This window comes from Anguilla rostrata, chromosome 3 (genome assembly GCF_018555375.3).
Source record: "Anguilla rostrata isolate EN2019 chromosome 3, ASM1855537v3, whole genome shotgun sequence".
Classification (NCBI taxonomy): Eukaryota; Metazoa; Chordata; class Actinopteri; order Anguilliformes; family Anguillidae; genus Anguilla; species Anguilla rostrata.
In genome coordinates this window covers 6,211,380-6,225,479 of record NC_057935.1, presented here as the reverse complement: position 1 = coordinate 6,225,479, position 14,100 = coordinate 6,211,380, and the positions used below count along the sequence as shown (strand labels likewise).

General features: G+C 43.8%; 1 protein-coding gene across 1 annotated transcript; it reads right to left on the bottom strand.

The window, feature by feature from the left end:
• Window positions 1-132: 132 nt before the first annotated feature.
• On the bottom strand, window positions 133-7,270 carry six7 (SIX homeobox 7). The gene is made up of 3 exons (XM_064325750.1): window positions 6,587-7,270; window positions 3,210-3,373; window positions 133-2,907 (listed from the first exon to the last, which is right to left on the bottom strand). The coding sequence occupies exons 1-3, from the start codon at window positions 6,992-6,994 to the stop codon at window positions 2,703-2,705; spliced, it is 777 nt and encodes a 258-aa protein (XP_064181820.1). The 5' UTR covers window positions 6,995-7,270; the 3' UTR covers window positions 133-2,702.
• Between the last annotated feature and the right edge of the window lie 6,830 nt (window positions 7,271-14,100).

The window sequence follows — 14,100 nt, the reverse complement described above, 5'->3', positions numbered from 1 at the left end:
GGCCAGAGCTGGCTAGCAGAGCTGTTGGAGCTTGCATTCTAAACTGTGTTCCATGTGAATAGATCTCTACTATATTCAGTTTCAAGAAGCAACGCAAAATTCACACTTTTGGTAGAACTGACACAACATCTGGTTAAAAATAATTTCATTTATTCGAAATGCATACATCACATATGTACAAAACACATATGTATTGAAACAAAACTGTTTCAATAAGTCATAGTTAAGTTCCTCTCTGTCCTTAAAGGCACAGACAAATCCCTTTGAATTTAACCGCAGTTGTGCATCAGTTGTATCTTTTAACGTTCATTCTGAAAGCCTCAATTAATTCTTTTTTCCAAAGCTCCTCCCAAGTTTTTATGTTTAACATTATCTTTTTGCCCCCTGTTGAAAAACCAACACTATAGAACAGTGCAGGAAAAACATACATTTATTTATTTATGTATGTATGTATGTATGTATGTAAATCCGCCAAATGTGATGGCATTTCCTTGGCCTCAGTACTTCACAAGAGAATGTCTAAATGATAACAAAAGGAACTTCTGTCTCCAGTCAGAATGATTCTATATAAGTTTCCTCATGGCAATGCAACTAAATTGGATTCAGTCAAGTATAAAGGGACAAGCCAATTGCAGATGATAGATGAACCTTAATTCTCACTTGTCATTCACTCAAGTATATAAAATACAGGTGCAGTTAGCAGTCTAAAGATCAGCTGTCATTGACTCTAAAGACGTACTTGACACATATTGAATACAGAGCAGCGCAGAAGGAAGGACCAGTGAAGTACAGAGGTGCTAGCCAGGGAGTGACCTGGAAGAGAAACCCACAAGATTTCCTAATGCACTTCCATTCCAAATGTCAGGCTGCTCAGACCCCCTCTTCCCTGTCTTTGGTTATATTCATGGCAACATATTACAGAGGGCAAAACAGCAGAAGTCAAAACGCCGAGACAATCTATCATTCTATCTCTATAGTTTAGAACAGTGCAAGTCAGAATGGCGAGACAATCTATCATTCTATCTCTATGGTTTAGAACAACACAAGGCGGAACATTGAGACAATCTACCATTCTATTTCTACAGCTTAGAACAGCGCAGGGAAGAGCATACCATAGCCAAAGCGGACCATATAAAAACTGGCGCTGTAGAAACTCTGAGAAACACAGCAAGAACTTATCACCGCTGGGTTGCTGACAGCAGAGAGCAGAGAAGGAATAAATATTAATGAAATGACCTCAGTGAATGATGGGTGGATGAATTGGAATGGCAGCACAGAGTTCTGGCAGATGCTTCCACCGCAGAGATATTATTACATTTTGTAGCCAGGCAGTGATTCTTTATTCCCCCTGGAATTAATAATCTGCCTCTTTTAGACAAGGCAAAGTCCTGCCCAATCCGATGTGTATCCATAAAAGCCAGCAGAGATGGTCAGCCCCAGCTATGTACAATGCCACAAATTCTTCTGAATCTTCCCAGGCTTACAGAAAAGAGTGCACAGACTGAAGTCTTTGCGCTCAAACACCCAACAATACATTTTGTATACCCCAAGAATGAATAATGGTGCCTGGGGTACCATATGTGATATATAATAAAATAACAGCATTTTCCTAGTTTTAATCATTTATGGTTTATTACTGATTTTTTAAAATACAAATTTAAAATCTGTGTAATCTGAGATGCACTGTCAAAGCGGTCTTCCTTTCGTATTCACAAAGTAAACATTGTGTTACAAATGTGAAGTGCAGTTCCTCTAATCCTGAGAGTATGAAGTTATTCCTCCTCTTGACTGCCCTTGAGCACGGTAATGTGTGAAATTCACCACCAGAGGGAGCCAGCAAGCAAATCAGACTAAAATCAAGTGAGTTTAATCAAATACCTGAAGGCCTGATATAATGCTGAGGGTCTGAAATCTTGATTTGTGCTTGCTATTCTTGCCTTATCGTTGCTGCACAAGATACAGTTTTTTTTGTATGATCTTTGGTATAATCCATTTTTGTTTCTGCTATTTCACATTATTATTTCTGTACTTTGAAAGGTAATCACCCAGACTTTTCCCTGGGAAACTAAGTCAAGTCATTTTCACATTTTTTATATTTTCCTTATTTATATGATTCATTTGGCCATTGTGGATAGTGAGGTTTGACTAAACATTAGTAGACACAAGTGCAAAGTAAACTGCAAAGTCAAAACTGCAATAGAAATTTAACTCAAGGGAAAATTCACATCGAAATATAACAAAATATGTAACGGTGTTATGAATGTCCAAACAATTGACAGCTGTACGCGTGTGTGTGTCCATGCCTAAATAACAAAGAAGACATAAGTTTTCCCAGCAGCATACTCTCAGTTTTCCCATCCAAAAACAGTCAGAAAGGGGAGTTTAAAATGCCTGGTCCTCTGTACAGACACAACACCATGGTGGAGTTATTCTAGAGCACAACCTGGTTGACCATCACCAGAACTGCTGATAAGTGCTTGTGTGTGATGTGCCCATTAATGTCTCGGTTCCGTTCCTTGTCCTTTCCCACATCAACATTCTCCATACAAACGTCCTTGGCTCCGCCTCCATTCCCACTGCTGCACAGATCATTACTGTGCAGCAGATTGATTGATTACAGATTGGAGTGGAGTTAGAGATTACCGCATCAGGGCCAAGGTGGGTCTATCTACCAAAATCTGTCATGGGTCGGGACTCAGGACTCAGGACTCGAACTCGCTGTCGCTGCTGACGGATATTTCGGGGGTGGAGGCCCTCGTCCCATGGTGGCCCGTGCCCGTGCTGGAGTCACTGGTCTCCGGGCTGCCCGGGTGACTGGGCGAGGAGGGGGGCAGGTGAGGGCGGAGGTCCTGTGAGCTGCCGTCCAAAGAGGTGCCTGCGGGCAAGAGACTGGGGTCCTGCTGCAGTCTAGACCACAGGGAGAGAGAGAGAGAGAGAGAGAGAGAGAGTCATTCTCCTGTCCAGCATAATTTTGTTTTTAGATTTGTGTAAATGAATGTTTCTTTTACAATTGTCAGTAAACTGCGGTAATTACAGTGGCATCAAAAGAGATAAAGTATTTCAGATTCATTATTTGACACTGGTCTGATGCAGGTTGCAGTTTGAGTAGACCTGGTAACCTCCAGTATAAATCGAGGGCAGTTTTCAGGCATTCTCTGCGGACAGCCCTCTTGTATTAGTACTCGTAATCCTCAGGGGTCCTGACTAACCTGTTCTTGGCTGAAGCTGCTCGGTCCCTCTGTCGCCGGTTTTTGAACCAGTTGCCCACCTGGGTGGGCGTGAGCCCCGTGGCCTGGGCCAGGTGACGTTTTCGGGAGGGGTTTGGGTAGGGGTCCTGCAGGTACCACTCCCGGAGCAGGCTGCGAGTTCGTTCCTGCATCACACACACACACACACACACACACACGTACATACAGTCAGTGCATTGCAAGAGTCTCTCATTCACTGTTGTGTTATAAACCTTTCAGATAGACTATCTTTATCTTTACATTTGCATTTTAAATCGTTACATTACTGTCATTTAGCAGAAGCTCTTACCTAGAGCAAAAGACACGGTTTTGCATTTTTTACATAACAAGTACATTATTAGGATAAGTACATTATTCAATGGAACAGCAGCATTGCACCGAAAACGTGCAACCTTCGGGTTACAAGCCCTGTTCCCAGAGATCGAGTTCTCTCTGAGAATGACCTAAAGCCTCCTGAGATGGTCACCACCTCCAGGGATTTTGGGCCCCACAAAAAGATATCACGTTGGGCCCCACTACTCCAGAAAATCCCATTTTTTGAGGGCTCCTCACACTTTCTGGACCTTGGCCTTGTCCTTTGTTGATCATGACTGAGAGTGCACACAGTTAGCCGTGTCCAACCAGGGGTAGGGTAGGTTTAGGAAAGATACATTTCCTTGAGTTACTGGAACATGCACAAAGCATCTAGAGGCTGCCTGTTGTCATCCTCCAGTCCGTGCTAGCTCCCTCCTGTAGTACTGCGTTGGTTGTGGTGTGTGGAATAACCACAGTGCACATGCTAGAGCAGCAGTGCACCTGGGGCAGGTTAGAGTGCTACAGTGGTGACTCCACATCATCAGTTTAAGATGAAACTGGTTCTCGACTCATTGCAGCAAAAAAATTGAAGCCAGTGCTTTTTTTTAAACATTTATTCCTGTGAGCTGAATCTGCACTTTTTACTTCTCGTCTATACTCATACACGTCACTCATTCATTGTGCACTGTTACGCAGTTTTGCTAGCTTCTTCCCTAGCCAGCTGACACATATTTTCTGTCACACAATCTGACACAATCTGCTGCATGTTAAATTGACACATTGCTAAGCTCGTTGGTGGCAGACAGCTTGGAACAGGTGATATGTTCTAAGAATAGACATCCTCGTGCCCACCTTCAGCATTCACTTACAGGAAACGTTGTGTAAGTGTAATTTGATTAGTCTGTTGCTTGGAATCGCGTTAAGTCATCCCAGTAAAAATGTCAGGGCAGATTATTTATCTTCACTTGGCCAGTGCCTCTGGACGTCTGATCTTAAGTCACTGACTCGGGGAGACAGGGCTGTCTGTTAAGCCATGCTGGAAATAATCTTCCATCTCATTAAGCAGTATTTATAGATAATTATAGGCCAGTGAAACATTTTAATGATTGGCTCAGGAGGGAGGAAAGAAGCTTAGGGACGAGGAGAGGCAAGATGCCTTACGATTAACACAGATTTTGAAGCGTAGATTTTGCGCCTGCAGTATAAAGATCTGCCACTGGGGGAGCACCGCTCTGTGAAGGTCAGCCCAATGCTGCACTTCCTGCACAGCCATATTCTTAACCTACAGTCCTCTCTAGTAATGAGCCCAAACTACTGGCCCCTGCTTTGCATCACTGGCCTTGTTCTGCGCAGTAATACTGTCTGCAGAGCCTCTCAAATGGCCTGTCTTCACCATTGCTGCTGTCATTTACTTGCAATTCAAAACAATGCAAAACTTACACCCAGCAATCAAGTGAGTATTTGAACAGTCTTATATCACTGCCTTCTAGGAGTATATTACGTCGTAGGAAATACCAGTTATGGAAATGTAAGTCCCATCAACCTTTCAATGTCGTTTGGATCAAATTTATAGTGAACTTCACCTCTTTTCCCCATTTTGCCATGGGGGTGAATACATATGGGGTTAAAGGTCAAACACGCGAACTTTAGGAAGGAAGGGAACAATTAAGAACAGTCTGAGCCCATACAGGATCACTTTGAGAGACCAGTCAGCTTCAGCTGTCCTGGTATTCAGCTAAATGAACTGAGCAAAACAGACACAAAGATGATGTACTGTGTTCCTATACAAAGATGATATGATCTAAGCCCACACAGGTACTGTACCGTATTTATGAACAAAGATAATGTACTACGTTCCTGCACAACGATACTGTACTGTATTCCTACACAAATGTGCTGCACCCTGTTCCTACACAAAGATAATCTACTGTTCCAACACAAAGATACTCTACTGTATCCCTACACACAGGTACTGTATTACAGCACTGTGACCTAGATGGAGACCGCATTCCAAACCCACAGAGATTCTCAGTGTGGCTCCACCTGAGGAGGGGATCCAGGGGGGCATAGGGATTTCAGGGGTGGGGGCAGGGCCCCACTGAAGTCCTTTAAGGGGGGGTGCGCCCTCATCTGTTACCACAGATTACCGCCACAGGTGTGCGTGTGGACCCAAGAGGCTTACCCGAAAGGCCGTGGCCTATCAGCGCAACGGCAGTTCAGAACAGCAGGAGTTCTTTAACGGTGGGGCTTACACGCTGTTTAATTGTGGGTTTAATTCTGTGCTGTAGGCCTGTGGATACTCCCCATTGAAACTAAGCACTTTAATTCTGGCATTAGGGTTGACAGAAACTGTGTTAATTGGCTGTTGAATCACTCAGTGATTACGGGTTTTGTAACTCTGAAGAGGATCAAATTGTCGCTTCCACACCTCGGCCCTCGTGGATGTGAACTCCGAAGCTGACAGACCGCGGTGATGTTTAAATACGTAAGTGGAATACAGACGTGTGACTCACTTGAGACACCACGCTTTGCTGTTTCGTCATCAAGGACTGTCATGTGAGACCACGACACTTAGTAATATCAGGGAACGTAGCAGGAAAGGGAAGAGAGACAATCATCCACTCTCTCATTACAACAAAGCCAAGATAAACAGGCAACGTGAAAATCTGCAGCACTCCGTTTGCCCCGTTTCCCCCAAATTATGCCAGACCAGAACACCAACGACAACTGTAATGTACTTGTCTACAGTATTATATCTTGTTGCCATTATTCACTTCTACAAATATGTGTTACTATAGTTACCAACAGTAACACCAACAGTTACCAACAGTAACACATTGCAGCTATAGTTTTCTTGTAACACATCGTTAAATTGTGCAATCATTTGTCAAGGACAAATCATTGATATTACAATGAAAATATTTTAACAATTTACTGGATCAAAAAATGTCACTTTTGCAGGCACATTGCATTGCAATTCACATTTGGTGAAAAACTTGGAACAAACCAGTGCGCATCTGGTGAATATGATCAAAAGTCCTTACCTTAAAACAGTGGGTCTTCTGCTCGCCGTCCCAAATTGTGCGCGGGAGGGGAAACTTCTTGCGGATGCGGTACTTCTCCACGGGTCCCAGCGGCCGCCCGCGAAGGCGTTCCGCTTCACGGTAGTGCGCATCCAGCCACAGGTCTTGCAGCTTGGCGTGAGATTCGCGCGTAAAGCGGTGGCTCTGCAGAATCTGGTAAAGCGCCTCAAAGTTACCGCCGTGGAATGCCACCAGGGCTCGGGCGCGCATCACGGACTCGTGGCGGTTGAGCGCGTCGCTGGCCGAGGCCGGGACTGCCGCAGGCAGTGACCACAGGAAGCGGCCGAGGCGCTCGATGTCCCCGGTCTCCTCCAGGTTCTCACATACACGCGCCACCTGATCTGGCGTGAACATTGGCAACGGGAACATGGCTTATTCAGAAATACAAATATTGGCTTATATGTTTTTCAAGTGGAAAGAAATACCGGACATCACAAAAACAGAAGTTAGAATATTTATGACGTAACTAAAAATTAACGTAAAATAAAACGCCACTTTATAATACTTTGTGTGCGTAGTCCAAGCTGCACGTAACGAAAATGATGTGTTTTAAAATTCGGCTCTGCTAGGCCTATTTGGTGTAGGAAGGGCCGCCCGGTGTCTTCCTAAGAAGTCGGATTCCTTGAGTATGGGAGTAAAGGAGAAATACCAGAAGTCAACCTGTATTTATAGTAAGATACAATTAGCATCTGAGTAGTTGTTTTGAGAGGGATTATGCGGAGCAGTAATTAGCCACTCAGCGTGGGATAGAGGTGACTGCCGCCTGATCGGTTTGTTAGGCTAATCCGAAGGACAGCTCGATAGTCCGAATACGTGTTTACGACGCAATTATTTAATTGGATGGATAATCATGGTGGATAATGCGCAATTCACATTTACGAGGAGATCGGACGGTTATCTTCTCTATAATAGAAAAAAAAGACCGACAGTAGACTAGTCTAACCAATGAAGATCAGGTTTGGCAATGTGTTAAGCTTGAAATCCACCTGCATAGTTTTGTTCAGATTGTATAACATGTCCAGAAACTACACTGTCAGAAAAAAAACTTTGCCTATGATCTCCCCAATCAATGGGTTAATGTTCACGATTGATAGTTACTGAATGGGAAGAGTTTCTGAAAAAGAAAATGTATGTGGAATTGAAAAAAAAAAATCTATAGAAGGCAAAACAGGACACACGACTGTAAGCAAATGGAAAGACCAATCAGTTGCACTGATGGGAGGCTGGAATTTGATTTTAGTGATCACGCACCCAAAGGACGATTAAAATAGTCATTAGCAATGCATAACACAATTCATAGGAAATGCAGATAGCTGTAACTGGGACTGTCTTGTCTGCTTTTTAACTCGAATAACAACAGTTCTAAATAGTTATATCGGATAGTTAACGTTTTAGTTCAAGTCGTCTTTTTCCCTTTTTGAATTAATGTATAGTCCGTACTAAGCGGAGCTGGTGAACAGACGTTGAACGCGGGTTGCCGTTTTAATGAGGATCAGGTCCCATCCCCTCCGTCGGGCCATGAAAATCGGTATCACATGCCGGCTTCCATTTGACCGGGAAGCCTTTTGGAGACATATGTCAGCCAAAGCGGCTAAGGATCATCGGAGATCCTGACAAACAGATACCATGTTAATTAATCTGGACACCGGTATACTCTATCCACCGCCAGGATTAAACGTCTCTGTTCGCGGGCACAGCAATGTTACTCAGACAAGGAATTATACGTATGGGCTACAACTCCAAATTTCTGATAGCCTAGCCTTTGGTGTAAAATTTACTTTGGTGGACAACGTTTTACTATAATAGTGTAGCTAGACATTGTCTTATTTGGGGAAAGAATTATTCTGTTAAAACTGGTTCTACACTACTTCGCAGTGCAGGTGTAAATCTGTGTCTTAGAGTGCATGTTTCTGTAAATATTCAGGCTTACAAAAATACGAAAGTATACAATGTTCGTCTTTTCAACCGCGGAAATATAGTAGCCTATTTAATTTACTGCGAGAGAAACTCATTGCAGTTTTTAACCACGTTAGTTGCGTTTTTCACGAGATATGCGTAGTCTTTATTCTGAGAGAGCAAAATGCCCAACAACATTACAATTAGTATTGGTGTTGACAACCAATATGCGCCCTATTTTACCCGTAAACACGGGGTTCGCAGATTTATTTTATAGCCTTATATTACTGCCTTTAAACAGAGGTCATACCTAACTCAGTTTTATTGGAATTAATTATTTGATCACATAATTCTTTAATGAAACTTTGTATTTATAATGTTTTGAAAATCAGAAATTAAACTAGAAATATCATAAATACTTATATAATAATGCATCTGAAAAAGCCATTTGTACATTTATAAAATAAATTAATTAATTAGAAAATCATAGAAAATGATAGTAGGACAAGAATATGGTACCCAGAAAAATGACTATCATCAAATCAATTCTGGCAATATTTCATCAACTTTAAGAGAGTCCACTTGGGACATATGTACTCTATTAGAGGTAAACACACACACACACACACACACACACACACACACAAACACACACAAAAGCCTTGTGGAAAAAAGAGACACATTGACTGAGGGCAATTAAAATGGTGTGTCGGGGGGGTCCTGATACAGAGCTTGGATGGTGGAGAGGGTGGACACTGGACAGAGGGGTGAGAGGTTGTTACACACGGCGAAGATCAGTCCTCTTAATCTGACCCTGCGTAGTCCCAGACACAATGCGTCATCATTCACACTGCTGTGATTCTCACCCCATTACCGCTAACAGCTACTCAGCACCCACCTGCTCACCCACACACACTCATACACACACACACGCACACACACACACACACTCATACATACACGCACACACACACAAACACACACAACACACACATACCACATACACATCACAACACAACACACCCACATACACACACACACACATCACACACACACACATCACACACACACCACACACACACACATACAACACCACACACACACACCACACACACACACACACACACACACACACACACACACACACACACACACACACACACACCACATACCACACACCTGCATACACACACACGCAGACTCACACACACCCAAGCCGTTTAGCACTATTTAACAGAACAGACTGAGCTACGATTTGCTTATCTGCCAGAAGCTGCTAAGATTAGATGAACCAAAGCACGGAGGGGGGGAGAGGCGATTGGGTGTGTGTGTGTGCTTGTGAGTGCATGGGTGTGTGTGTGTGTGTGTTTGCGCATGCGTGGGGTTGTATGTGTGCATGCATGAGGTCAGGGAGTGTGTGTGTGTGTGTCTGTAATTCTGTCAGAGTATGTATGGTTTTGATTGTACAGAATATGTGCTTATAATTCCATTGTTTTTTTGTGAGTTTGTACCATTTGTCAGTTTTACTTTCACCTGAATCAGGCACAGCTTCAGCGAGCAGTTTCTGCTATTGGCAGTGTCATAGTTGTCATATTTTATATGCACATGTTTTATTCACATTCATAACAAAATCTTCAGTTGCTTTTTGTGGCCCAGCCAAATTCCAAATTCCACCCTGATTCCTTCCTAACCGAATCCCCCCTCCATACGCACACACACACACACACACGCACACGCACACGCACACACACACACACACGCACACGCACACGCACACATACAATTTGTGGTGATATTCTGTAAACCCTATGGCTCAGTACTTGGCATAATTAATTAGGCCTTAAGTATAGCAAACACCACCCCCCCTACTTCCCCCATGCAAGGAAAAAAATGAATTGTTGATTCTGTAAACAGGCAGTGCAGGGGGTGAGATCAGGAGGGGGGAGGGGGGAGGGGGGCAGGGGGATATTACTTCAGTTTGTAAGTCTATGCCAACACAAATAACAAGTAACTGAGAGGAGAACAATTAGCATTATCTCCGTACCTGGGGGCTAAAAGCCGTTCTGCAGACAAGGGAGTCGAGACGCATGTTATGCTCGGCAGGATAAACACACAGAAATGTCCCCCCGCGAATGAGGGGGGGATAATTACGGCCTCGTTAGCAACACAATGGCGACGGCGGCGCTGTCTCCGCCTCCCCCAGCGCCCGCCACAAACACACTGCTTCGCTTCTCCATTAACTGGCAGGATATTGGCGCATTTCCTTAAACAAATGGCCGCTTTTGCCTCCCCCCCCCTCCCCTTTTTAGTAATGGCGGGGTTGCGTTAAAAAAAAAAAGACATGCAAACAATGAAAAACTAATATTGATGGTGGGCTGTGAATGTCTGTGTCGTCTGTACCGGGATGGTTATCAGGGGCTGGGGACTGATGTAAAATGAATACTTTATGCCAAACAAGACCAGATCAACCACCTGCCATTGAACCTGTAACATTTCACCGCAGTCCGGTGGAGACAAAATGTCCACTGTTTGGGGGTATAAATGTAAATTGCATGTCCATCCATCGGCTCTTAGAGGCTTATGTTTTAAGAACCCGTGTCTCCTTCCAGATCTTTCCTTTCCAGCACAATTACTAATTAGGCTACGCCGAGAAGGATCAAGAGCTGAACTGACATCAGATCCAGCCAGGATAACTCCTTCCAGGCTCACCTAACGAAGGAGACGTGTGGACTGTCTTAGTCTTGGGTGTCCGTTGGGACTAATTTTAGGCTTTGGCTGTGAAAATAGATTATTTGTGGCTTTTGCTGGCTTGTTTGTTAGTACGCAGCTGTGAGTAAATTGCAACACACTGGTATAATGATATGGCCTTGCATGATGAAACACATGGTTGTGAAGGGAGCAACTGTTTTTCCCCTTTGACCCACTATTTCAGGTGCTTGAACTAAGAAAATAGCTTCAAACGTTCCGTTCCTATGGCAATGTGCTTGTGTTATAAAAGAAAGGTGGCTCTAATGTTTAGTCATAGCAAACTACATTTACATTTTAGTCAGACGCTCTTATCCACTGTGACTTACAGAGCTTGCATTCTTTTACAAACAATCCATTTTTACAGCTGGATATTTTACTGAAGCAATTCAGATTGATTGTCTTGATCGAGTTTAAAACAGTAAAACAGCATTTGGGTTCAGTACCTACAGCCTTGGAGTTGTAAGCCAATTCCCACATAGTAACACTATGCCACAGTAGTTTACGCTAAAATTATTTAACTACAGGAACACCACTTGAAAAATGTCTGGATTGTCCAGTGGAATGGACTGATTCAGAACCCCTCTCATGCCAGTCATGAGCCTTTTTGTCATACAGCAGGTGTTATGGGAGTTGTTTAGGAATGTTAGAAGGCTCAGGGAGAGGGCTTATTCACGTCTAATACTTTAATGCTCATTAATTCCTGCTTCAGTGGCATACCGCGTCTCCACCCGCCCCCCCCCCAAAATCTTCCCCGAACATGGTGCCTCCCACCCACCCTAAACAGGCCACGTCTGAGTGACCCCCCGCCAATCTCAGATGACCGCACAGATTCCTGATGCCAGCTGTCCTTCTCTTGGTGTGCAAAAACCAGTAGCCGGCTCCTTCCCTGTTAACACTCTGAAGAGCAGGTTTTTTTTAAACGTTTTCTCAAAATTCTGAGTCAGTGTTCTAGAACTGCATTGGTTTCCATTACCATTAGTGGTTGGTTACATCAGCATTAGAATGTTCAGTTGGGAACATTCAATTTGCATATTTGTGATCTCATGCCTTAAATTGATAAAACAGAGACGGCAAGCTATGGCCATGGTCCCATGACTCCTTCTGCAGGGGGTTCTAGAGGCCACACTAATTATGACATCACAGGGAGCTGCTTGTGGAACACCTGCACACACGTGTAAAGTAGGAGCGTTTAAATTTCAAGTATTCTTGTAACTTGTTAATTTTTCTACCTGAAAAAAATGTAATAATTTGTAAATGTGATAGTTTTTTTTTTCTAAAATATGAGCAAACACAAGTCATGTGATGAAACATGTTTGTTTCCATGTAATTGTACTAAAAAGGTCACGTCAGTACATTGATAAGTATGGTTCAGCTTCCAGATCAGCATCACCATCTGTGTGTGTGGGTAGAATGTCAGTGTCAGTTGCATTGTGTGTCAGCATGTATGTAAATATTGGCCTCTACATATATGAATGCGTGTGTGTGTGTGTGTGTGCGTGAGTGTGCCTGTGTGTGTGTGCATGTGTGTGTGCGTGTGTGGGTGTGTGCCTGTGTGTGTGTGCATATGTGTGTGCCTGTGTGTGTGTGTGTGTGTGTGTGAGCGCGTGTGTACACGCTTTATTAATTAAACTGACGGGGGCTCAGTTTAAAGCGTGTGAGGCTGTGTGGGTGCGGACTCGGTGAGGTGGATTACCCATCTCCCCCCTGGGCTGGATTTCCTCCCGTAGACCGAGCCACGCCCCTTCGGCCTCTCGCTGCGACCGATCTGGAACTGAGCGGGATGCGTTTAAAAAGCCCACGTGCGGTTTGTCCAGGGGCACACAACCCCCGGTGAAGTGATACGCATGACCTGCTGGGCCTTTTCCATTAGCCGTCGGGCTAGCTGCTCTAACAGACCCTAATGCTAAGCTAAGCTAAGCCAGCCCGTCAGTAAGCGAGACGGATGTTTAATTTCCCACGTTTAATTATACGTTTTAGACACTTAGCGGATGTTCTTATCCCAGAGCAACTCACACAGCTTTACGTTCCATCCATTTATACTGCTGGATATTTATTGACGGAATTCGGGTTAAGTACCTTGCTCTAGGGTCCAACGTCAGTGCCCCACATGGGAATCATAGTTTTTTTTTGTTGTTTTTTTGCTAAATCTATTTTTCTGGAATAGCACTGATGCAAATCCCTTGGTTGCGGATTTTAGGCTTTTTTTGTTTCTGGGGAGTGCGCCTGCCCAGAAGTGGGGGCTTTTATCTTAATAAAAAATTCCAGAATTTGTTCTTTCCTCAGATGGGTTGCAGTCCGGTAATTATCCTGGCCTCTGTTTCAAATCGCACATCACTCCGAAGCCCAGCTTGTAGCATTTAGTGTGGATACTAATGCCCTGCAATCCGTTGGCCTTTGACTTGACGCAAGCTGCCCCACACAAGCCACCTCAGTCCACTTATCAGAGCCGGCCCTAGGGTTTTGGTGGCCCTGAACTGGAATGTTGTTGTGGCCCCAAAGTAGTCCGGCATGAATCACACCCACCGGTTTAAACTGGAATGGTGTGGCCCCAGGGATGGCTGTGGCTCTAAATGACTCATAGAATGAGGCTCTTTCAGAATGCAGACAGTGTCGCATATCAGTTCATACCCGTAGTCATCATGTCTCTGGACTGTCTCTCACCGTGCCGTTTTAAATAAAGTTTTCATCATTCAGCAGCAGACAAGGAGCTGGTTAAGTAATGTTTTAGCTATTTTTTTTTTTGTTTAAATATTGTGAATTGTTGGGAGTATACATTTTTTTTTCAGTTTATTTTCATCATATTCCAGTTCTGGAAGAGGACCTCGGATGTC